The sequence below is a fragment of the Ahaetulla prasina genome, chromosome 4, assembly GCF_028640845.1.
Source record: "Ahaetulla prasina isolate Xishuangbanna chromosome 4, ASM2864084v1, whole genome shotgun sequence".
Classification (NCBI taxonomy): domain Eukaryota; kingdom Metazoa; phylum Chordata; class Lepidosauria; order Squamata; family Colubridae; genus Ahaetulla; species Ahaetulla prasina.
In genome coordinates this window covers 63,551,683-63,578,763 of record NC_080542.1, presented here as the reverse complement: position 1 = coordinate 63,578,763, position 27,081 = coordinate 63,551,683, and the positions used below count along the sequence as shown (strand labels likewise).

At 34.9% G+C, this 27,081-nt stretch overlaps 1 protein-coding gene across 1 annotated transcript in view; it reads left to right on the top strand.

Annotated features, from left to right (window-relative positions):
- CNTNAP2 (contactin associated protein 2) overlaps positions 1 to 22,442 on the top strand; it is a 788,332-nt gene extending 765,890 nt beyond the window's left edge. Inside the window, exons 22-24 of the mRNA XM_058182711.1 lie at positions 7,002 to 7,232; positions 19,307 to 19,375; positions 22,243 to 22,442. Coding sequence (XP_058038694.1) covers positions 7,002 to 7,232; positions 19,307 to 19,375; positions 22,243 to 22,442 — 500 coding nt within the window. The remainder of the gene's footprint in view (positions 1 to 7,001; positions 7,233 to 19,306; positions 19,376 to 22,242) is intronic.
- Positions 22,443 to 27,081: the final 4,639 nt, after the last annotated feature.

Sequence of the window (27,081 nt, the reverse complement as noted above, 5' to 3'; positions counted from 1 at the left end):
AAAACAACAGCGGGTTTTTTTCCCTCCTTCTTCTTTGGCAAGCGATCTCCTGGCTGAGAAGTGAGCTGATCAGTTGGGAGACTTCTTGGCTTCTCAATTTAAAGGGATGGTGTCTTGGTGTTTTTTTCTCTTCTTCAACAAGTGAGTCTTGATTTTTTTCCTTCTAGCCAATCAGCTGGGAGTCGGGAGGCAGCAATAGATTGGGGGCAGGGCCAGGCAGAATTTTTACTACCAGTTCTCCGAACTAATCAAAATGTTTACTACCGGTTCTTGTGAACTGGGGAGAACCGGTAGCAACCCACTACTGGACCAGAACTCACAGAGTCCGATTTCTGACCTGATTGTTTAACTGCAACACCAAACTGTTTTTAGTCACTCAAAACTATTTCAAAAAAAATAGAAAAAGTTCCAATTTCCACAGTGCTTCTAAATATACTTTTCCACTAAATTCTGAAATACTGAAGTGTTGCTTTTGATTGTAACTAAATCTTCTAATCAGATATGAAATGTCATGAATAAAGTATCAGTTTTCATTTCCATCTAAATGTTAAGATTTTTTAAAATGCATGCATGTAACCTAAGGGACAAAAATCCAATCCACGTTTTTCACTTTTCCCATGCTGCATTTCCCACCCCCCCATATTGAATTTCTACTACAAGAAATAGTATTCCAATTACTTTAAAAATCCAGCCCAGATTTGCCATCAGCTCTTTACCTGCATTTCTCTATACTCAATATGTCCATGTACTTGTGAGAGAGTGTGAGTGTGTATGTGTTTCTGTGTGGCTTAATACTGGCTGCAGTCATTCAGCAGGAAATTCCCCTTGCCAACAAAAGGTTTATATATAAAGGTTTTCCAAGACTTGGCTATCTCCACATGAAAGAAGTGATTACCAAAGAAGAGCAGTGAGTAGAGGAAAGAAAATCAGGTAAGAGTATAGGAAATTATTCTCAGCTGTTCTTGTTTTATGAGCTCTTTCTTGCTCCCTTCAGATCCTAAACTGCTATCAGCCATAGACTGTATAATTGCTGTTGTCCATGCATTTAGTTAGAAGAGGCTTTCTTCCTGATATACTCTTTTGTGTGCAAAGCTTTTTTAGGTTATTTCATTTTTAGCATAAAAATTTTTTTTTTGTTTATGCTCTTTCCCCAAACTGCACCTTGCAGCTAGAATTTGTTTTAACAGAATATAGGAATAAAATACCAAAAAAGATGCAATGTGAGTCTCCTAAAGCAAAATTACAGGCTCTCTGAGCCTTGAAGACTGTTGTATGTATTGTTGTATGAGCTTTCATAGAAGTAAATCAGCTGAGGTCAGTCTTTGGTTTAAATAAAATTGAATCATATGTACCTTGGCTAACTTGTTATTTATTAAATCTTTGGCATGCATAATGTAGAACATCATCCTAATTTGTTCAGAAAATGAAAGATTTGTTCAGGTGTTGCTCACAGGAACAAAAGGACTTCAGCTGCCACAGATTCTCTCCCACCTGTAAGGTTTCTACACTACAAGAATATGTAATGAGGTGATAATCTCATTAATATGCATGTTAGTTTTGTTACAGTTACCAGAAAATAACCACTTTCAAGTGCAATTAGTTTGGATAGGCATTCTAACATTTGATCCAAACTTTAACCCAGAAGATCAATAGAAATAGACTAAAATAGTCTAGTAAGAAAATAACTAGCTAAGATATCCTGCTATACATTTTCTCAGGAAATACATCTTAAATGTCCACAATTACCTGTCAGACTTTTTAGAAAAATGCAGTGTGGAACATCAGAAACACAGACCCCAGTACTGATAAAAACCAATTATCTTATGCTGTAACCATTTTTACAATATATGCATCCACTGTGCACTAGCCTAAACTTCAATTCAGTGTCAAAGTTAATGCTATAAAATGTGATTAGGGTTACTACTTCAATGGTCTTAAAATAGATTAGGTAGTGACATATTAGATAGAATTTCCCTATTAGAGGCAGGAAAGCTAAATTGCTGAGTTCTTGAGAAAACAAAAGAACATGGCAATGAATCTTCCCTCTGCTTTTTAGTTTTCCAACCGACAGCAATTGTTGAAAATATAATTCTGAAACAATTGGATCATAGACCTTGGTTCACTACTATTATAAACTCAAATTATCCCAAGCCTACTATATCCTTTTCATGCTTTGTCCTCATAGGCCTCAACTCTATGAGGCCTCTATCAGTAGGGTAATCAGCAGGGTAAAAGGATTTGCAATTATGCTGGAAGATTAGAAATCTGCCTATGTCTTCTAGAGAAGGTATGCATTTCATACATTTTCCCTCTATTGTAGTATGAAATATGATGTTACAGAATGACCATGGCAGACAAATATGGTGGAACAAAAACCAGGCATTTCATTCTCTGAAGTGTTTTGCTTTGAATATTAGCATTTGCCACTGTCAAATTGCAACCGATAATGTAAGAGCTCTGGGGGGAAACAAAACATTCTTGCTAATAGCAGCAGTTGAGCTTGTACCACTCAGAACCAATCATGGGTAACATTTTGTACATTCTTCTTCAAATATATTTATTTACTGTTCCACAGACAGTAAATTTCTTTTTCACTGCCTGATGTCTTGTGATTGTAGCCATACAATTCATTGAAGAGACACAGCAAGCTTCATTGTTGAGCTGGCTAGTTTAATCTACTGAGTAAGGAACCAAGGAACTAAAAGATAGCTGTGAATGCAACATAAGTATATATAACATCAGAGACAGATTTATGGCTATAGTCATTAACATCTATATTTACCGCACACATGTATTTAAGAAATTTCTGAACCATACAATGTAACAAGAGAAAATAAAAGCAATTGAAAGTAATTTTTTTCCTTCAAAAATTTCTAAGGTGATTAAGCTACTACCCTCTTTGCAATACCTGATAATTTAAGCAACATAAATCAATATGAATTATTTTTATAGTGAGAAAGTAAGTTCATGATCACAGAAATCCCAGAATTAGACCATTAATTTAACTCAGGGGTCACCAACCTTTCGGACCTCAGGGACCACTAAATTCATAATTTTAAATCCCGTGGACCACTAATATGATCTGTCTAATGACTGGCTGGGTGGGCGTGGCCAACTCAATGTCACTCACATCGAGGGGTGCCCTCCCCTCCCCACCCGGGCTCCTTAGGGCCCCAACAGGAAGCAGCAGTTGGAGCTAAGAGAACGAGTTGGCAAAACAGCTTAGTTCAAATTGGATCTGACCGAGAAGGAAGCTCAGTAGAAGTACCTCACTGAGGACTATTAGCATAGGCTTTCCAAGCAGAGGGAAGACCTGCAGGAGTGCAAAGCCAGGTACAGGCGCCTGGAGGCTCAGTGGGTTGAGATGATCAGCCAGTTCCAGGCCATGATGCAGTCCCACTGGAACAAGGTCTTCCGGCTCTTCACCAGCAGTGGCACTTCCCTCCAGCCTTCGCCCAAAGCTCTGGACCAGGAGGCTGAAGCAATCCCCAAGTCGGAATTTCTGCCCTCCTCTGACCCACACAAAAAGACCCCAAAGGGGAAGACTCTCTGCAGCAAAAGAAACATTTATTGCATGTATCTGTCCCAGGGGCCGTAGTTTGAGGACCTCTGATTTAGTGCAATATAAAAAACGCAAATAATTTTTCTGTGGACTACCAAAATTTTCTCGCAGACCACCAATGGTCTATGGACCACCAGTTGGTGACCGCTGATTTAACTAACATAAATAATCCTACAATTTCAGTCTTCTAACTGTAATTGTAACTATCATATGAAAATACGTATACTGAAAGAAAATTGTATACTGTAATCCTTAGTGCCTTCATAAAAACTAAAATTTTGTTACATACCAACCTCATTTATTAATTACATATTTATTAGACACTGCATGATATTCTATTTAATTAGAATTTTGATTTATTAATTCATGAAAGCTGAATTTTATTTTAAAATTATTCAGGAATTATTTGGAAATTTTAAGTTTTGATTTGGTATATACTGTTATATACTGTTGATATAGAATATACTGTTGATATATACTGTTGATATAGAATATTTATATTCTATTAAATAAAATATGCTGTATTTTTTTATCTGGTCTAGCAGATAACTAGAGGTGTTGAGAACTGTTTTCTTTCCATTTGGCTAGTAATTTTACAAGGAAAAATACTGATAACATGTTTATCCCTTGATAAAACATTCTTAACATTCTTAAGTTCAAAACATTCTTAAAGATCCATCTCATCCTGGGCATCCTTTTTTTTGAACTATTACCATCTGGCAGATGGTACAGGTCAATAAAAACAAGGACAAATAGGCTGAAAAACAGCTTCTATCCCAGGGCAATAACTATATTGAATTCTATGGTATAGTGCAATATCAGGTTTTCAATTTCAATTATATAGAATGTAAAGGATGTATGTTTGTGTTTTTATTTTTATAGTTATAATAGTTATAGTTATAATGTATACTGAAGACAGCATTTAATTTAGTTGTACCATGTGCAATGACAATAAAGTAAAGTAAAGTAAACTTTACTACACTACACTACACTATAAATTTGGATGAAATCTGAGGGCAGAATAACTTCCTTCTGGGTCAGATTTGTTTAAGGAAGGTCAATGTATGTATCTCTCAATATTTAGAAGGATAACTGTTATGAAAATGGAATAGCATCACCTTGTTTAAGAAAAATATTTTAGAGAGCAGCAGCAGTAACTTTTAACATAAAATATATTTTAAACTTGGGTGGGAAGAGAAATGCTTTTTCCCCCTTCTGTTCTGTTTTTGGGAAGGAAAGACAGATCATATGAAAATGGCATACATCATAGACATATCCGAAGTTAAAAAGAAAAACTGCAATAACAGAAACAGATTCTAAGAAATTATAAACAAAACTCAAATTTAGAGGGGGAATGGATGTACTGGTGGGTAATAGATACAAGAGAATAAGTGGTGCCAAAGGAAGAGCTATATTTTCTGAGCATGAAATGTTAGTTTCTTTAAAGTTTAACTTTTCTGTTCCTGTAAGGAAGGGACAAAAGAAACAGGGAGACAGAATGCTAGGACTGTTTTGTTGTATTTTGACATCCTTCCCTGAAAGACTGCAATTAGAGGCACTGAGAAATATCACTCACTCTGTGTGTAAACTTGAAGTATCAATCGCAAAATGACACATTCTTCTCCCCATCTTAAAGTTTTCTTTAGGCAAAATGCAGGGCTGGAAATGTAATAACGATACAATAATGAAGAACTACCTGGTAGGGAGCACTATACCTATCTGATCCATGGTAACACGGTAGTTAGAATGGAGTATTGCAGGCTAACTCACTGCTCACTCCAAGAGTTCAATTCTGAGTGGCTCAAGGTTGATTCCAGCTTCCATCCTTCTGAGATTAGTAAAATGAGGACCCAGATTGTTGGGGGCAATATCTGTAAACCACTTAGAGAGGCTATAAAGCGCTGTGAAGTGGTATATAAGTCTAAGTGCTGTTGCTATTACTATCTGTTACAGCTTCTATCTGACCAGAAATCTAAGATATTTTTCCAGGTTGCCTCATTTTGTGCTATTATTTGTTGTATACATCCTATGTTTGAGATTTAGCACAAATTTTACTCATTGTCACTGTTATTTGTACTATTGTTACTATAATAACATATGTAATTTTATTCTATGTTTTAAGATTTTTTTTAAATAATTACAACCTATATATTTATTATTTTGCTTTCTGGTCCAAAAGCCATAGCAAAGGCTTTTTGACATAATAATGAGAGAACAAATATTTGCACAAGTGGCTCCACAAACTGTCCCCAGGACCAAGATGTTCACCACCTTCTTCAAGGCCAAGAAAATGAAGACCATCATCTCTTCAGGAGCCCTTTCTAACACATTAATGATAGGTTGGAACCCTTAACATCACCCTCTATCAGATTCAGTTGGGCAAAATCTTACCAGGGTTAAGGTAAACAGATTAGGGCATAAACAGAATAAACATCACTATAATGAATGTTGTGCTGTTGGCTCAGGAACTGATGCGTAGTATTTTAATTCAACTATGAAGAACTTTTGGATTATGGTTTTGTTTTAATTAAGAACAAATTTATTCTGATGGATTGTTTTTCCTCTCTTTGTGTGCATGATGAGAAAATTCTATTAGCATATTCTTCACTGAATAGAAATGAGAAAAAGACATCAACTTTAGAAGTCTGTGTTTTCTAACCGTTTTCTAATTGTCATACATATACTCTCTCTGCTTTTCCCAATCATGAAAATTGGAATTGTAGCTGCATAATAATGCCTGAGGAGCCTAAACAAGCTGGACAGTATAGTTGGTTGCATATTTTAAATCTCGTATACATGATCAATCATTGTAGCAAAGTCAGTCACATTAACTGATTTGCTTTAAGAGTGAAATTATCCTTTGTAAGTATCTGCATTCAAAACATTTAAAAAAATAAAAATGAAGCAAAATTTTGGTCTCTTAAAAATTGCAGCTTTTTTTCTTGAAGAATAAATACTATAAACATAGGGGGAAATTGCATTCTATATATATGAAGAAATTGGGGAATGGTCACATATAAATTTTGAAGCCAGTGATAGTGCCAATTGATTACTAAAGTATTATATTTAAAGTTCCTTTTATTTGTCTTCATGTTTTTAATAATTATTTTTGTTGTGATAATAACATAAATTAACATCAATAAAACAATTGATCTTGTTTTATAGAAGATAAATTTTTCTGCATTTAATGTATATATGCTATTTTCAAAAAGAAAAAAATTGGAAGATAGGTTATTTAAAAGGAAAAAAACGAGCTTGTAGAATGATTCATTCTTAGACTTATAGTAAGGTAAATTCCAAGAGATTTTGATTTTGATTCCAAAGTGTTTTGATTGCATTCACATACATTATCTTTGCAAGATCCTAGGGTAGTACCAGTGAAGCTTTTGTGCTAGACAAATTGTTATAAACTCATTTCTGTTGTTTGTTTTTTCCTTAGAACTCGGAAAGATTGATCAAGACATCCATAAATATAACACACCAGGATTTTCGGGTTGCTTGTCACGTGTGCAGTTCAACCAGATTACTCCACTCAAGGCAGCCTTGAGACAGACCAATATCTCCTCCCACATTTACACAGAAGGAGAACTTGTAGAATCCAATTGCGGAGCAAATCCACAAACCATCCAACCAATGTCTTCGGCAACAGACCCTTGGCATCCAGATTCAGGTACAATGGGAATGAAATGATAGCAGAAAAATTCCATATTTTTAAGACTGCTTACAAATATAGAGCTTTTTCCTCTCTTTTGTTATTGGTTTCCACCATTTTTCTCTCTTTTTCTCTCATAAATACACACTGAGTTTTTGTAACTATCACATATATCCTTTTGTAGCTATTAACAATTATTATTTCTTTTATTTTTCAGAGTCTTTTGAGTGCTAAGCAGTAAGACTTTTAACTACTACCCCAATAATTTTTTAATTTTTTATTTTTGTCAAAGGATGAATGGAACTGACAAAAGAACTGATAGATACCTAACAATTTTGCCTAAACACAGATATGTGTAAAATTCTAGCATGCATATAGGTGACATTTCCATTTCCAATGAAATCCATTACTGAAATTGGAGTTAAACCTGATATTATATGACCACTTTGGATTTCACACGCCTTTATTTTATTTATGAAATAAAGAATAGGAGGGTGCTTTATATGTATTACTAATGAAAATATTTTAGAATTGTTTCCACACAGCACTGCTTTGGTCCATATCTCTGTTTTCTTGACATTTAGGGATTGAAACAGATATTTGCAGAGTTAACATCTAATCTGAATTATAAAATGCTAATTCTATGTCCACATTGTTACTTTTCTGAAATGACAATTAGTTTCCCAAAATATTATCTTGTGTGTTAGATGTTACTCATTTCATTACTGATAATTTTGCTCTGTTATCATGATAATTTTTCACAATAATGATAGAATAATAAGGCTACTCAAAACTCTCTTCATCTTATTTTCCTTTAAATTTAACTATAAGTGTATCTAGAAATGGGAATAACGCTAGGAAGAAGAATAACACTAGGAAGAAGAAGATTTGGAAGTTTTTTTCATGCAGTCTTTTTATTGCAAAAGCTGAGATCAAGGCTGATAACCTCCAGTTGCTTCTAAAATATTTGAATAATTTAGTGTACATCTTAGGGATAAGCTTATGTCCATATATATGCACATTAACAATTCTATATGTATTCCTTGATTATTTAATAATTCAAAAAGTGCTGGTATGGCCTCAAACTATATAAATCTACAGTTGTAAAAAACAATATTTGTCCATCATTTAACTTCTATTTGTTGTATGAATACAATATAAGGATCTGCTAGATATATTACTTCAAGAAAATCAAAATAAGAAAAAGAAAGACTGCTAATTATTAAGAAAACAAAATGATCTAATAAATTCCAAATAAATTGCAGGTAGTCTCAACTTAAAACAGTTTATTTACAATGGCCTCAGAGAGAATGTCCATATTGCCTGTAAAGCACTTCCAGGTAACATAAAATCTTGTGCAACACCTGCCTTAAAGTCAGATTATTATTATTATTATTTTATTATTTATTATTAGATTAAGTCATATTTCAGGTGCTGGGCAACCAACTCACATTAATGACTGATTGCAGCATGCCATGGTTATATGAATGCAATATGCAACTTTTTTGCCAGTTGTTTGCATAATGGCTATAGGGACGTGGTGGCTCAGGGGCTAGGATGTTGAGCTTGTCGATCGAAAGGTTGGCAGCTCAGTGGTTCGAATCCCTAGTGCTGCCGTGTAACGGGGTGAGCTCCCGTTACTCGTCCCAGCTTCTGCCAACCTAGCAGTTTCAAAAGCACATAAAAATGCAAGTAGAAAAAATAGGGACCACCTTTGGTGGGAAGGTAACAGCGTTCCATGCGCCTTTGGTGTTGAGTCATGCTGGCCACATGACCACGCAGACGTCTTCGGACAGGGCTGGCTCTTTGGCTTTGAAACAGAGATGAGCACTGCCCCCTAGAGTCGGCAACAACTAGCACGAATGTGCGAGGGGAACCTTTACCTTTACCTTTACCCCAGAATGGCTATAAAATTGGGTGCAATTGTGTGAATGGCTTGACTTATGACTGCTATAATTTACAACTGAAATCCCAGTCCCAATTATGGTCATGAATCGGGATTACCTGTAAACATAATCAGCCATGATTCAAACACATTCATAGTGACTATGGTAAAGACAAGCAATGGGAGTTTGAGTGTCTGATGTGTGTAACAGTGAATCCAAAACTGGTTATTCCCTTTGTCTTACTCCCAGTTGTCTTACTTAAGGTGTTTTTTAAAAAGTGCCATAGTAATTTTAACTTCTTTATTCATAAATTAATAATGAATCATTTAAACCACAAACCAGAGACATAGAAAGAAGGTTCATGGGCCAGTTTGTATTCTTTTATGTATAGCTATGGAATTGTTTTCCTTGGAGTTCAGTTTGGGGGGGTGGGATGGGACCGCAATGTGTTGGACTGACCACAGAATGAAAGCAATTATATATCGGCTTTCTGTTGTAAAACAGATGTGGTATTGATCTTTTAGACTAGATTAGAAAATAAGATGTTTCCTTACACCAAGTCAAACCATCTCCAAGGCCTATCTACGTGAAAAAGGACTAACCTTTGATAGTCTCGGGAAATATCCTTTGACATCAATTGCCATGTGATCTTTTTAAACTGGAAATAACAATTGAGCCATCATTATCCTTAATAGTTATTCCTAAAACCAATGTAGTATTTATTTACTTCATCCCATCCACTGATAAATGTACCTGCTACAGGAAGAACAAATAGAAGGAAATAGATGGCATTTCTGGCAGCAAAATGCTTTGGCCAGCACTGAAAGATATAATATATAACAAAGGCCATGATGAAGTCCTCTATTAACATCTTCTATAAAGAGGAAGTCTGTAGAAGATCAAAAGCTTTGCAAAAGCTCTCAAGTGGGAACATCATTATTTTTTCTTATTCTCAAGAGCATGACAAATCCAAACATATGCTATTGTGACTAATTTCTTCATGAAAACATATATCTCAGCTTTATCTTTTCAATTTATTTTTTGGGGAAAATTGTATACTGTATTACCTAGTATAGCAGTCCTCAAGGTTGTAAGTACACAATAATCAATTATGAATTATTTTACTTCTGCAAGTCATGAGCTATATGAGAAAGTAGCATTTAGGAAAATATTGCTAGTTCTATATGTTTGTGTCTACCCATCTTTTCGTGCTTTCCTTTATATGTCCCTCTTACTTTTTTAAATTTTGATTTTTAATTTACTTTTTTGATGCACATATTTTCTCATTTTAGATAATGAAATGCTCATTACTAAAGAGCAATCTGTTTTAATTCCTAGAATATATTTCCTTTCATCTATTGGTTTTCAACTTCTCTTAATGGTTTATATCTTCCTCCTTATCTTCCTTTGTAAAATCTTTCTCTTAGATATTATCAAATTATTTTTCCCACTGGCACAAACAATTGTTTTTTCAAATGTGTCCTTTTGGTTCCTTTTTTTTTTTTTTTTTTTTTTGCTGATTGGAGTAGTTTTATTCTTTTTTCTGTTATTGTTATTGATGTTCTTCAAGATTCATTTTTATGGTTCTTTTTATTTACCCTTGCATTTTCAATATTAATCATAAAACTATTTATTGAGAAAATAATTGCATTTTCAATATTAATCATAAAACTATTTATTGGGGAAATTGTGTTATTTCCATCTTAAGTATGTCCATCAGATCTAATTATTCTTGACCTATGAGATCAAAAAACAATTGGCTGGTGCCCCAGATCAGTATTATAGTTTGAAGGATTTCCTACATCTACTCTGCTTCTTACTCAGGTCCAGACTGCTATATATTTTCCATCAATTTTCTCCCAAAAAATTTTCTTGTGTAGTGTGCTCACAGCAGTAGTTTTCAAATCTAGTAATAAATCAATTTGGGTGTCTTGTGGACCCATAGAGTGGAAGGCTGGAAATCTCAAAGTGCCTTTTTCAGAAGTCATTTAGCATAGATATATAGGGCATTTTTGGTGCCCTTGCCCAGAGTGACTTAATCAACCAAGAAATAAAAAACCTATTACAAATTCCAAACTAGATGAAATAGAAGGCTGCTAAAGCAGTAGTTCCTATGTCTCCGTTCCCTGGACATTCATGCTGAAGTTTTCATTCTTTATTCAGAGGCTGTTGGAGAGATGGAAGACTTTGTTCTTTTCTATTCCTTGGACTTCTGCTAAATTCTCCCCAAAATTTTATCTCACCAGTAAAGGGAAATACTGATGTCTGAGTCTGTAGAAAGTGAAAAGTAATGTCTCATTCATGGAAATGCAGATGGTGCAGGGATCTGGATTATGTAATTAAGTCTACAATCTGGCAAGCAAACTACAGGCATAAAAGCATTTTCTTTATGTTTCCTAATATTTTACACAAATCCTCTGTATCCATCACTGAATACAGTACAATTTTATACTTAGATATGGTGAATACACAGCTTTATAACTTCTTTGAGCCCCACAATGGCTTTCATATTCCCTGCTAATTACCAAGGGAACTAGCTTTTCTTTCTTGTAACAGGTAAAACATAAACTTGCTCATAAAACTTTCATGGAGGGAATAATTTAGGCAAACAAAGGCAATAAAGCAGTCATCTTCTTTGAGGTCACTTAAGGGAGCCAGGGAGGTTATAACTGCAAAACAGTTAATAAGAAAAGGAATTACAAGCAAACAGTGCAATACAAGTAATCCAGTTCTTTCAACCACAATCAAAACTGGAATTTCCACCTCTAAGTGATGAGGTCATAAAGCGATGACTTTATTACTTATTGACCACAATCCAAAGTCCCAAGTCCACAATCCAAAGTCCCTGTTGCCATTGTTAAACCAAGAATTAAACTATTAAATTAAAATTAAAATTAATTAATAGAAATTAATTAAAATTAAAATTAAATTAAAATAAAATAGAAATTGGATATTGGACATTGCAATATCTAGAATCAGTAGAACAGAAGAGAAAGAATGGAGAAAATCACAACTTGAAAAATCTGTGGCAATAGAGGCAAAGGCATAGTGAGATTGGTATCCAACAAAAGTTGGAAATAGCCCTGAGGCTAGATATGGAGACAAGAGACAGCCAAAGTCTGTGTTCTTATCCTGTCAATGAGCACAGATTCCTCTCCATGGATTGGAGCAGAAGGGCAGAGCTGCACCAGGATCTGCTTCAATATCAAGGGGCACAACAGGAACAAGGGGCTGGCAGGAGGCAGAAAGCTGGCTCAGAATCCAATCCAGTGTCAATGGATGGCATATAGAATGAATGAATGAATGAAAGAAAGAATGAATAGAAATAGAAATAGAAATAAAAATAGATATAGATATAGATATAGATATAGATATAGATATAGATATAGATATAGATATAGAAAAGAACAACTGCAAAAAAAAGCAAGGTATTAGGTGCCTTGGGTGCAATTACAAAAGATTTGGAGCATCACTTGAAGATAATTGGTATTGACAAAATCTCATCAATTGCACAAGGCAGCTTTACTTAGAACAGTTTACTTTTTATAATAATACCTTTAATATAATAAACAAAAATGTGTGCCAATCTCAGGTCCTTAGTAAGGGTTTGATAGATTGACCAAAATGTCAGATCCCATGTAACATCTGGCTGACCATATGATTGATGATGATGTTGTTGATGATGATGATGATAAGAGGAGGAGGTAGAGGAGGAGGAGGGAGGGAGGAAGGAAGGAAGGAACTGAATGATTCATTTTTGCTGCCCAAGAACAAGCACTGCAGACCAGCTCCATGAAAGCAAAAATTCAACATATCAGTAACAACAGCAAATGCTGCCTATGCAGTGAGAAGATGAAACAGTGAATCACCTTATAAGTGGCTGGAGCAAAATGTCACAAACTGATTATAACATAATTTTTCCAAAACATTGGAAGTTTTGCCAGAAGTTGGGTTGGAATGCAGGAAAAATTACTGGGAGTACCAAATTGACAATGTTCTTGAAAATGAACAGGTCAAGATCTTGTGAGACTTTCAAATCCAAACAGAAAAATATTTGGCCTACAACACACCTGACATCATAGAAAAGAAAAAAAAATCTGGTTCATTGATATTGCAATACTAGGTGAATTGAAGAGAAACAACTAGAAAAAAATAACAAAATACCACAATCTGCAAATTGAAATTGAGTGATAGTGGAGGAAGAAATCAATAGATGTACCAATAGTATTAGGGGCCCTTGGAGCAATACCAAATTAGATAAACTAGATAATTGGCAATTTTGAACTTATCAGACCTGAATATTCTGACTTTGCAAAAAACCACCTTGCTAGGAACTGCCTAAAGTAACAGATGTTACATTAACAGCTCTTAGATTGTTGGTTAGGATTTTAATTGTTAAGTTTTTACAGTTCCAGGGTGTAAATTGAAGATTAAATCAATAACAACAATAGCAACAACAACAACAATAGTAGTAGTAGTAATAGTAGTAATACTAGTAATGGATGAAGCTATATGGAAAAATTCCACCTGAAATGGAATTGCTGCTCAACACTGCACATATATAGCCAAGATATTACAATGGAGTTTGGATTGGAAAAATGTGCCACACTCATATCAAACAAGGAAAATAGTGAAAACTGAAAGAATCAAGATGTCCCATGAAAGTAACATTAAGAGCCTGGGTGAAGATGATTACTACAAATACCTAGGTATCCTTCAAGCTGACAATATCAAGCGTGCTGAAGTCAAGAAAAAGGTTAGAGGTGAATACATCAAGAGAGTGAAGAAAATCTTAAAGTTCAAACTCAATGGAGGAAATAACATTATTATAACACCTGGGCAATTCCAGTCATTAGATGGACAGCAGGAATAGGAGACTGTACTCAAGCAGAACTAAAAGTAATTGATAGGAAGACCAAAAAAATAATGACAATAAATCATGACCTTCATCCTTGCAGCAACATTGGCAAATAAGTGGGCGTGGAATGTTACAAGTACATCAGATGGTTGAAAAAGAAAAAAGGGCTTTGAAAGAATATCTGAAGGTCACTGAAGAAGATGCACTGAAGTTAGTATGCCAGGAAGGCTTGTTGATTACTGGAGAGACCAAACTGGCCTACAAGAAAGACAAAATGAAGAACAGAATGGAGGCCTGGGAAGACAAAGCACTACATGGACAGTACATTAAGAAAATAGCAGGGAAAGCAGATAATAACAAGACCTGGCAATGGCTAAGAGCAGGAAAGTTAAAGAAAGGGACTGAGGGATTAATTCTGGATGCACAAGATAAAGATAAATGCATACAAAGCCAGAATTGAAAAGATAGCAACAGACAGTAAGTGCCGCCTAGGCAAAAAGGCTGTGGAAACTGTGGACCGCAAGAAAGCTGCTGCAAGAAGATCACACAGACTGACTACAAGCAATGGCATGACAAAGTAGCAACAAGTAGCATTGGAAGATCTGAAAGAAATACCATTTGCCTGCACGCAAGAATTGGTGGGACCATAAAATAGAGAAAGTAATAGAAAATAAAGAAGTTCAGTTGCTCTGAGACTTTAGAATTCAAAAAGAAAGGCACCTACCACATAACAGCCCAAACTTAACAATTGTTAATAAGAAAGACAAACAAGTCTAGATAGTGGATGTGGCAGTGCCTGTGGACAGCAGAATAGAAGAGAAATAACCGGAGAAGATAATAAAATACAAAGACCTACAAACAGAATTGAACAACTGTGGCAAAGGCAAGCAAGGGTAGAACCAATAGTAATAGATGCTTTGGGTGAAATTCCAAAAGAACTGAAGCATCACTTGAACACCATAAGGATTGCTAGCCTACTGCCCATATATTACCCAGGGGTTTCCTACCAAAGTACTAATCAGGTTGCATTTTTCTTAGCTGTCCAAAGTCAACAAACTTCTGTTAAATGCTATGACAGTGATTTGTTTACAAAGATGTAAAGAAGATCATGCAATAGTTTAGTATACTTAAGACTTATTTCTTCTGGAATTCAAACTAGGGCAATCTGCATGACCTTTATGGCTTGGGGCCTAGTTATTTAAAGGAGTGCCTGGCTGTTGTGGTTTCTGCCCAAACTCTATAATTGGACAAAGTTGACATGTTCCATTAAACAATACCACGAAATCTTCTCTGTCACAGGAAAATCTCTATTAATCTGGCCCCACCATGGATGCCTTTTTAAAACCCCTGAATATTTAGCTGTTCCCAGCTCTTGAATTAGAGTCAGCGGGGGCCTTGTGTATTTTATTGCTTTAGAAAGGTTGTGCTTCTTTCCAGATGCTTGGGTTTTTGAATTGTATTTTAGGAATTATTTAATTGAGGGGTCCTTGGTGCTTTCTGAGCTTGGTTGTTTTCTTGCAGACATTTCTTTACCTAAACTAGGTAACATCATCAGCACTAATTCTACTAGTATTAATTCTATGACTAGAACTAATTATGTTACCTAGTTGTGTAATAAAACATCTGCAAGAAAACAAGCTCGTACAAGGATCCTTCATTTCAACCATGAGCTACAAATATTCTCTTTTATTGGTAGTTACTTAATTGCAGAAAACTTAGATCATTATAGGTTTGGGACAAATAACATAAAATATATTCTTCCTTGTCCCATCCTATTGCCAAGATTGCTGTACCTTCAGAAGCCAAAGTTCCATGAGCCCATGTCTTGTTCCCTAAAGCTTTCCTAGCCGAAAGGAAGAGAGGCTTTGCTGCAACCCTGTTATGGTCAGTTGGAGAGCAGGAGCACACATGAGGGAAAAGTAGAAATAGTTGCATGTCACTGTAATGTCACTATGCAGAAGTTATTGCTATGGCTTGGAAATGAAATGCACAGCCATATGGAAGTGGGCTTAATTTTCTCTAAAGAAATGCCCTACCTTGCAAAATAAGTTAACTACTCTTTTTTTCTGCAACACTTCAATTTTGTTTGTTGAATACTTATTCTTTAGCTGAGATTGTTTCACTGAAATAAAACAGATCAATTTATTTCTGTTAAACAATAGGAATTTGAAATAATTTTGGCATTATATAAATAAAATAATAAGAAACCAAGAAAGATGGTGTTGGCATTAACTTTGATGACAGCCTATCAAGCTACTACAAAAGGGACATGGGACAACAGCAGTTCCCATCTATGCATATACAGGTTTATACTTCAGAATTATATTACAAAAATCTGAAAAGTGAAAATTTTGGTGTAAGATTCTAATTTCATTGTAGTCTTAAAACATGTTAACAAAACATATTTTAAAAGAATTGAATGAACACATTTTTCATTATACATTTATTCTTCTTGGCTTAATCCTTCATGATGACTCAAAAATATCTGCATTAAACTTGCACGTGCTAAGTGTATGTATAAATGAAATGTAGATATAGCTTCTGTGCAATAGAACAGCAAATTGTCAGAATGATGTGTGAGGCTGATGAGCAACTTGAAACCTCTGCTTCAAGTGGGAAATGTTAGTGAAATTGGCAGCTAGAGCATAATATGGTAGTCTGGAAGGCAGATTCTTAAAGCTGAATAACGAATAAAGGGAGTAATCACTATTAGTTCTTCCTCCCTCAATGCTAAATATGTAATTCCAAATGAGCTGATCTTATCTGCAACAGACTTGAATAGTTTGCGGTGAATAGTTTAATGGTGACATATTTTGTTACTGATTTCAAACAAAAGATTGATCAAGTTTGAATGTAATATCAATCAAATGGAGCAAAAGAGACAGTAATCAAGGAAGAGATAGCAATAGCGTTTAGACTTATATACCACTTCCCAGTGCTTTACAGCCGTCTCTAAATGGCTCACAGAGTCAGCATATTGCCCCAACAACCTGGGTCCTCATTTTACTGACCTTGGAAGGATGGAAGGCTGAGTAAACCTTGAGCTTCATGAGATTTGAACTGCCAAATTGCAGGCAGCAGTCAGTCAGAAAAAGTAGCCTGAAGAATGATTCACAATAAACATTTATTTCTGCTTCACTCTACACCAGAGCTATCAAACTCATGTCCTGCAGGCCAGATGTATCATGCGCTGGCCATGCCCACACCTGTTTTAGTGAAGGTGGGGAAGTCTCAATACATCATGTGACAATGACAACACGAGTTTTACACCCCTGCTCTACACAATCTGTCTTAATGGTTTTGCTTTGTTAACAGTGGTATTTAATTCTCTATTTATCTCTTTCTGTTATATTCTACTGGTTAGAATTCCAATTTCCAAAACCCTAAATCCTATCATCAAGAGCACAATAAAATTAAGAGGAATGTTTTTTTAAAAAAATAAGAAAATTGTTATTGGAAACAAATACTGTATACAGACATAAGTTATAAGAATTGAATGTTTTACAGCTTCTTTTTGTGCTATGTCAATATCTTTCTATGAAAAACAATGCATTATCCTAGTATGGAAACAGCATGCATTTGTCAGTCCCCAATGTTTGCCTCCCTGTGATAAAATTATTTTGGAGGGAAACATTCACTTTATATACAATATATTTGCTTCCTGAAGAGCCCAAAAGGCATCCTGTTCCTGTTCTACTGTTATCAGGCCAATGGTTTAAAAAGTCTCACTATACTGTATAGGTATCAATTCTGCTGCTATAGCAGTGAGCAAGGATATTCTAACTAATTGGTAACAAAAGCAAGAAGAGGAGAAAAGATGCACCTTCTCCCATGCAAAAAAATTGGTTACCGTTTGCCATCCAGAATTACTTCTGGGAAAGAGGGCAGCTATATCAATTTGATAAATAAAATTAAAAAACTGAAGAGATAAAACAGAAAATACGTTATCCCAGGCTCTCTCTCCATTATGGTCTTCATGTCCTGCCAAGGACAACCCTGACACAAAAGGAACCATTCATCCATTCTAAACACTTTCTTGTAGCAACTATAATTCTCTATCATTCCAATCCCAGAAACTTTATTTCTTTGGCAACATTTCATTGTGTTTACCTTGTCTTCTACTCCTTCATACATTTACTGGTTACCGCCTTTTGCTTAAGATGTCATACTGTTTCCTGTCAATTCATTGCTGGAGCTCATTTGGGTATCTGTAAAAATGCTAACCCTTTTTCATTAGGTGAATATTCAAGTTAATGAGCCACAGAAATAAAGAAAAATAACAGATATGTTAGTAATACTACGTTTTTTCTGGAAACTAGAGAAGAAATGGACATGTCTAAATGGAAGGGTGTAGACTACAGCAGCCAATCAGTCAGGAGATAACCAATCCCTCAGAAGCTACATCTCCAGACCTTCTTTCTTTGAAGAGATAGCACTACCTTCCAGTCATTTCATCCTGATCACATCCAATACCCTTCCCCAAAATGAAAAGAAAAAGGATCTCAAACATTAGAAACTAATTTGGACATATTATATTTCTCCTAAGCTGATCAAGAACTTCAGTCCAACAACCAGGTTTTAAACTATGTGCAATATAATGAAAAATCCTAATAAAATTCATAGTATTCTACTAAAGAATTCTGGTAAAAATTTAAGAAGCATTCTGCTTCTTTTATTGTACATGATAAATGTACACATTAGAAATATAACTATAGAAAAGATGGATAAAATATACTGTGCATAGAGCACCAAACAAGAAAGAAAGTTAACATAGGGCCTAAGAATAAAGTTCTAAACATATATGAGTATATTGGAATTATAGAAACTGATATCAAATCTCAGAACTCAGTTTTTTTCTTTTTTCTTTTGACCCAAGATCATGCTTCATACAAATTTGCTTTATGCAAGCTTTTTAAGGAATGTAACTCTAGCATTAGGCAAGGGAAGTATGTACTTTCCAAGAACTAATCTGTAATTCAATATTCTCTTATCTATATACCTTTAGTTACTAATGTCTGTCACTGTGCTTGCTGTTAACCTATGGTCTTCCTTAAAACCTGTAGTGACTTGGAATGACTGACAGTCCACATGGAAGTAAGGACATTCTACTGCCCAGTAAGTTTATGGCAAAATTGAGACTGTCCCTTTGGGAATTTCCTGTGGATTGACTGAGTCCATTCTGGCCTTCTGGTATCTAATGCCATATTAGAAACTTGTTATTTCATAACTCTATTTCCTTTATGCTTCTAATATTACTATTCAAGGATATCTTAATTTTAGTTCTGGCCTAGACTGATACAAACTTTGAAAAAAATGCAACCTAAATGTTATGCTTCGCTTTACATCAGGTGCTGATCTTCCTTACAATGGTCAAGTAATAGGAAGTGGTGTTAACAGAAATTCAGCAATTATTGGAGGTAAGGAAGCAGTATATATCTATTTGAACTGACAAATAAGTACATTCAGATAGTTTAATATAAGTTTCAGTCTGAGTACATAGTTACCTAATATTGATCAAATTATTTTGGAAAATTTAATAACCTCTTTGAATGATCATAATATGTGAACATTCCTTTCATAATATTCAAGTATAATCTAATAATTAAGATGCTAGGCTAGAATTAGAAAGCTCTAGATTTAAATCCGTTATCAATTATGTAAATTTACTTAGCGAATTTACTAAGTCACTATCAGTCACTGTGATCTTAGGGAGACTTTCTTCATATAAGGTGCTAATGAACAATTCCTTGTGCTTAAACTGAGAGGTAAAAAAAATCAAATAACATTTTAATGAACTCATTTTTATTACTAAGTTAAGATATAACAGAATGTTTAACCTCTTTCACCAAAAGAATGTAGTTTCCTAATGGATTAACTTCATGGTTGGTTTTTGATAGCTTGTCTCAAGTTGGAATGTTTCTGCAAAGTAAATTCATCACTAAGCCAATTTCAACCAATAATAAAGTCTCAGATTCAGAATCAGATCCTTACCTTTTCATACATTGCACTGAGCAAATTTATCTTCATGCTTAAAGAGAAGCTAAATAAACAATGAGAGGTGAAGAGCCAGAAATTGTTTTTGTTAGGAATATGTAAAATTAATTTGGGAATAAAGCAGTCTTTCCAAGGAACTGTCAACAAATAAAATCAATTAAAGAAAAAAACAGAGTACTTATCAAGAAGAAGAATATTGAAAACAAATATTGCCTTCCATCTACAATTTGTAATTCTAGGTTAACAATAATATAATCCAATTTAGGTGAAAATTCTATCCTATTCTTCCATCTGTATGGTGGTTATTTAATATTCCTCCATTAAGTCCCATTTCTTGATAGTATCCCTTTCCCCATACAAAAACTTCTGGTAGAGTAGATTAAATTTCATATAACAAATCACCTGCCACGATGGGATGAGATACTATCAGTACACTGATGATACTCAGTATCATTTATAAGTCCATTCCTGGTGACCCAGAGATGCTGTCAACCAGGGATGCTGTCACTGCCTAGGCACAGCACCTGAAGGCTGTGATGGTTTGTATGGGTGACAAAGGATTTGGCTGAACTGTGGTAACACTTAGTGGCTTTGGGACCATGGAACTTCAGGATCTAGGATTTAATCTCTCTAATATCGCCAGACAGAACTGTGGCACACCTTGGGAGTTCTCCTGAACTTGTGATTAGGCATTCCTAGTGGTAATCATGGCTAGGAGAGCCTTTGCTAAACTTTTTGTTGTGTGCCACTTACACTCTTTCCTAAATCAGGAGTCCCTGTGCTCAGTCACTTAAGCCTTGGTCCTCTCCTGCTTCAACTATTCCAAAAGTATTCAGAAGCTATAGCTGGTGCTATATACATCCACACAGACAATTTTTGGAGACACTGGGATAGTTAATGTTACATTACTGTTCCGCAAGCTGCACTGGTTGCAGGTTTATTTCTGGGTCCAAATCAATGGGTTGGTTCTTTAAATCCCTTCATGGCATGAGTCCAGGCTTTCTGATGAATTGTCTCATCCCATGGTATTGACTCATGCTACCCACACCAACAGAAGGTGCATGCTGGAAATCCAGTTGGTCAAGGAATTCTGGCTGTTGGGGTCCAGAAGAAGAATGTTTTGTGTTGTGGCTGCCATTGTCCGAAAACAGGTGCCATCTGAGATGATATCTGTACCCACACTTTTGGTCTTCTGAAAGAGCTTGAAGGCTCTGCCAACTGGTGTAGGGTCCTAATGAGGATTTGTCATTCTGGAGGTGGTTAATGGAATAAGATAAGACTCCACCTCTTTGTCATAGGCATTTTGATCCCTTCCTTCCCATCTTGTCAATTCTAACACAATGTTAGTATTAATATTTATTGTGTAATGCTTTAATGTTTTATCTTCTGATTTTTCATAATTGTAAGCTGCATAGATTTTCTTCTAGATAAGATGGGCAGAATATAACTTTAATAATAAATATAATAACATTTGTGCAGATATATAAAAACAATATTCCTATCTGATCTGAAATTCTTCTTTCTACACTTTGTGATTATAGTTTAGCTCATTAATCACCACATTCTTTCCCTTTGTCTTCCCCACACACATACACAGATATACATATGCATGCATGCAACTTCAAATGTATTATCATCACAATTCATCAAGGGGCCTTTCAAATGAGGCAAGATGACTATGGAGATTTGTATGAGAGATAGCAAACTGGTTGCAATGGTGAAATGCAATTTCATCATATCTTTCACATTTATGCCTAATTCTGAATGAGAACTTTTCGGAACAATTGGGTCTATTGGTTTCCTGTTGTGGTGACTGCTTGTGGGACTTTCTAGTGCTTTACTAGACTGTGACAATTTTCAGACTGAGGTGATTGGGCAGGTAAAGTAGTTGTTTTTAGCATAATCCATCATTTTTCCTAGAGTACAGGAAAATGGCTAACATGTAAAGAACTGGATTGGCTATATCAAAATATTAATATTGCACTTAATTCTCACTATGTGGAGTAAAGAAATTATTAAAGTATATGAACCACAAATTCATACCAGTTTTGTCTAGTTGCCACATAAGATATATTAATTTATTAATAAAAATAATTAAATCTCATTGGTGAGATTTTTCTTATTAAATGAAGGATATTATAAGGTGGCTTGACAAAATAAACATTTTAGCAATGTCAAATTTAGCAGAAATGTTTGAAAAACTGCAAGTATGTTTAATTACAATATATTATTGAATGAATATTTCTTCCCCCCTTATTTTTAATTTGTTAAACTCTCACATTTCTCTTAGGTATTATTGCTGTTGTGATCTTCACCATTCTCTGCACCCTGGTGTTCCTCATTCGATACATGTTCCGCCACAAGGGAACCTACCATACCAATGAAGCCAAGGGGGCAGAATCTGCTGAGAGTGCAGATGCCGCTATTATGAACAATGATCCCAATTTTACAGAAACCATTGATGAGAGTAAAAAAGAGTGGCTTATCTAAAATGAAATGGGAGGAGGATACAGCAGGGGGTTGGGGTGGGGTTGCAGAACATTTTTTTTCAACAAGCTCTCTAATGGATTCTTGAACACTTCTAATTTTAAAAAGGAGAAGATCAGCACAACTCAAGGTGCAAGTGACAGACAAACATTGAGACTGAAAGCCCAATCAAATAGAAAAGAATATTGGTTTATCATGAATTGCCCTTTTTATACAAATCTAATCCAAGAAAATAATCCAAGCAGTTCACTAATTTAAGCAGTTCATCATTGCCAGTAAATACTGTTGTCTATCTGTGCTTAGAGGTGTTTAAAAATACCTATCACTACAGGGATCATTTTTCATTTTTTTAACCCTTTTAGAATATAAATATTTCTCTCCAGACAATAAGGTATCTGTTTCTGAAGCCTATGAGCATTCTTGTCTAGCCTTTTAGCATCATGTTCTAAAAAGGATGTGATAATAGTTGAAACATATATTGTCATTTTATTTGATTTGAACATTAAAGGTATCAGACTGCAGGGTACTTTCAAATGGCTTTATAGTCATTTACCCTCACTGGAAAATTCTCAGAATTCTCTGTAATTGTTTGAAAAAGCCAGGAATCCCAAGTGTATCTTCTTTTATTGGTGTAAACATGTCAGTCACTTTTCTTATCTGAAATCACATACAAAATGTCCATATTGCATTGCTCCAATTTCTGAAAATGAGAATATTGGGATTTCACAGAAAGCTTTTGTCCCACAGAATATTCAACATAGCTGAATTACAAATTTCACAGGAAATAGCACATTTCAGCAGCAATCAATCTGTGGGGAGCATTCACTGAATTATTCTCTTTTTGAGAAGCCATAACTATGAAACTATCTTAAAAACCTACTTATAATAAATGGCCCCTCAGAAAGCAAGAACTCGGGCTTTAAGACATGCCTGGATAAAACCAGATTTCTATATTTTTAATAGGCCATTAATCTGTTAGCACTTTGAAATCTCCATCTGATTTGGGTATATGATAATATTGTGAAGTTTTTATCAATAATACAAACATGCTGTTGTTTTCATTATTATAGTCAGAAAGGCACACTTTAATGCACAAAAAATCTTATTAATTTCTTGCTGAAACTGTTCAATTCTTCTGACTTGACATCACCATGTGACATTTCTTCCACTTGTTACATAACTGATTTATATAGATACATAGATAAGTACTAGGGAATTAGAACCACACTGAAATGTTCATTGAAAATGGTTTTCATAGATTCACATTATAGGCATATTGCTATTTAGCAAACAAATTTAATAAACAAAATATGCTTTTTTTCTTCTTTAAGTCTTCATAAATCCTGGTTTGAAATAGATTTTTGAAACAGTTTTCCCTTTAGTGGAAAAGCAAAAATGAAAAGACTGAATCATCCTATCACCCAAAGCTCAGAATTATACATTCCAAAGCATTTTCTTATAGGCAGGTTTGCTGAATCTGTTATTCAGGGATAAGAGTCACATTGCTGAATTGAAATGTACATATCCGTGAAAGAGAAGGCTCTGGAATCAATTCTCACAAGTCACATGCATCTATGTTTTAGCAGATATAGTTATGTGAAAGATCTAATATTGTGGCATGAGCTTTCTTATGAATTGAACGTATACTGGACCATTTTGGATTATCAAATTATGACAAGGGAGATTACTTCTATACAACAAATGTTAATCCATTTCTAATTGGTTTAATCAGCAAAACATAATTGCTGATACACAACTGTAATTTTCCAAAAGCAAGTTCACTGAACTACAATTTTCTGGGTTTCTAGGTGGAGTTCATAGCTGTTAAATGGGTATGAATCTGATTCAATGTAGTGGGATTTTTTTTATGTCCATTGTTGATCAAAAAGGTTCTTCACTGAGACTTTTTGAAGTCTTTATCATATGTGAGGGTTTATTGCTTTGTTACATTAACTTTTTATCAAGTATTCCTCCTCAACAAAAGAAGACTAATGAAGTAATTGCTGTGTGTTATAATAACCATCAAACCATGATGTCACCCCACCAATACAAAATACCTTCAAATATACAGCCACAGTAATAAAACGTCATACAAGATACAGCATAAAAAGAAGAGTTTTAGGGCCAGTGGTGATGATGATAATAGCAATGATGATATTTTTATTTTTTTATTTATAACCTGCCTTTTATTATTTTTACAAATAATTCAAGGCAATGAACATATCCAACATATCTTCCTCCTTCCATTTTGCCAATCGCAACAATAACTCCATGAGGTGACTTGGGTTGAAAGAGAGTGACTGGCCCAAGTTCACTCAGCTGGTTTTCATAGTTAGGGCAGGACTTGAACTCACAGGTCTCTTGCTTTCTAGCCTGGTGTCTTAACTCCTAAACCAAACTGGATCCTAATTATATAGTCGTAATTGCATAGTGAATACACCAGATGGAGATCAGTTTGCCTAGTACCCTTTATGGAGGAATAGCAACATCTGGAAGGCAATTTTCAGCAGCTGTAACAAAATTACCAAAAGTCAGCTTATGGTAATTAGTGTTCAACAGCAAACATTCACATGACTGAGCTAGAGTAAACATGCTAAATTCCACATTGCTGCTGTTTCTAAAGTCTTACTTAGTCAATTTTAGTATGTTATGGTGAAGTAAAAGAATTATTGTTCTGGTGATGCATCCAACTTTTCCTATCTGTGGTTTAGTCTAAGTTAGTAGTCCTTGACTTACAACCACAACTGGACCCAAAATTTCTGTTTCTAAGTGAAACATTTGAATGTTGTCCCATTTTACGATCTTTTAAGCCACAGTTGTTAAGTGAATCAGTGATGCTAAATTAGTGTCCTGGTTGTTAAATGAAACTGGCTTCTCCATTGACTTTGCTTGTCAGAGAATTGCAAAAGGTGATCACATGATCTTGGGACACAGCAAATGTCATAAATGTGAACCAATTGCCAAACATCTGCATTTTTACCACATGACCATAAGGATGTTGCAAAGGTTGTAACTGTGAAAATTGGCTATAAGTCACTTTTTTCACTGCCATTGTCATTTTGAATGGTCAATAAATGAACTGTTGTAAGTCGAGGACTACCTGTACATGTTTAGTTCCCAGAGAAGCAAGTGTCCAAAATTTACAGAATAGCATTAGCATAATCAGTTTTTCCATTATTCACCATACATGATATTTCCATAGGGTTTCTAACTTTGAGATAAAAGTTGTCCACAAATAAATATTATAAATTGGCTGTTGCATTACTGAGTTATCAAAAAGCATTTTGATGAACATCAAGAACTAATAGAATGTTACATGTGGCATTGAAAAATCTAAAATGTACTGTTATATCTTGAAGTTCACTGAGTAACTTTGGGTTTAGGACAAAAATTATAGCTGCTGGTAGCATATTTCAATGTAATACTGGGTCGAAGAGGTTCTAATGATGTCTCTGAGAGATGGCATCATTTCTGATGTTCTTGAGTTGCTATGTTTTATCATTGCATATGGCTGATGCTGGTAACTACAGAGAATTACCATCCACTGATATTCTTGCTTACTCATTGACACATTACCTCCTTTTACAATATGATGTGGTACAACCCACTTATATGACCAGTTAAGACACAACTTGCATACTTGTCTTTAGAAATTCCAACTGCTTCTGGCACAGTTATAACACATTTTGTTTTGTTTTTTTTAAGTAGGCACAGAGAATAGTTGATTGAAACAAATTGCTCCATTTCTATAAAGCTGTGAATATGAACTGACCCAGCTCTCCGATGGCTTTTAATATCCCTCATTTTAATCCTGAATATCAAAAAGTACAGCTATAATTTTATAACTAAATTAGACATGTATGTGCCTGTTTCACATACTTGAAAGATCACATCTATCTATGTCCCAAACATTACTAAACTGGACTAATTCACATCAATCCATTTTATGTACATTTTTTAACATTTACACTAAATTACAGACTGAGAGGAAAATTTCTATTTGTGATTGCAAAATATGTTTGATATCATCGATGTATCACCTATGAAAACCTGGTAAAAGCCCGGAATGATCATAATGATACTCCCCTTTGAGATACAAGATGAGATACGATTCTCATCTCTTAAGTAATTTGGGATAGAATCAGGGTGACTGGATGGACCTGAGTGCTTACTGGCCAGATGCCCTTCCTGATGCTCCTTGGAGTTTGCAGCAGATTTTTTTTTCTTTGCACCTGGGGAGAGAGAAATATCTGCCACTACCTTGGATTGAACTCTCAACCTTCCAAATAGGAGGCAATTAGCTTCACCATTAGGCCACCACACTGCTGTGATCATAGTGATACCTATTAGCACATATCTACTGAAGACACATGGCTGGACTATTGACTTCAGTGGAACAGGAACAAAAAAAGATTGAGGCAAAAAATAAATTTTAAGATACCTGTCCATAACACTGTGGGAGTTATTGCAGTTAGAGCAATAAATGCTTTCTTTCTTTAAGTAGGCACAGAGAATAGTATGTCTATAAATTATGTCTTTAAAAAAGTATGGACAGTCCCAGCGTCATCCTAGTAGTCAGTCATATGAGTTTTCTTCCTCTACTTTTTATTTACTTTTTATTATAAACTGTTTTATGGCACTG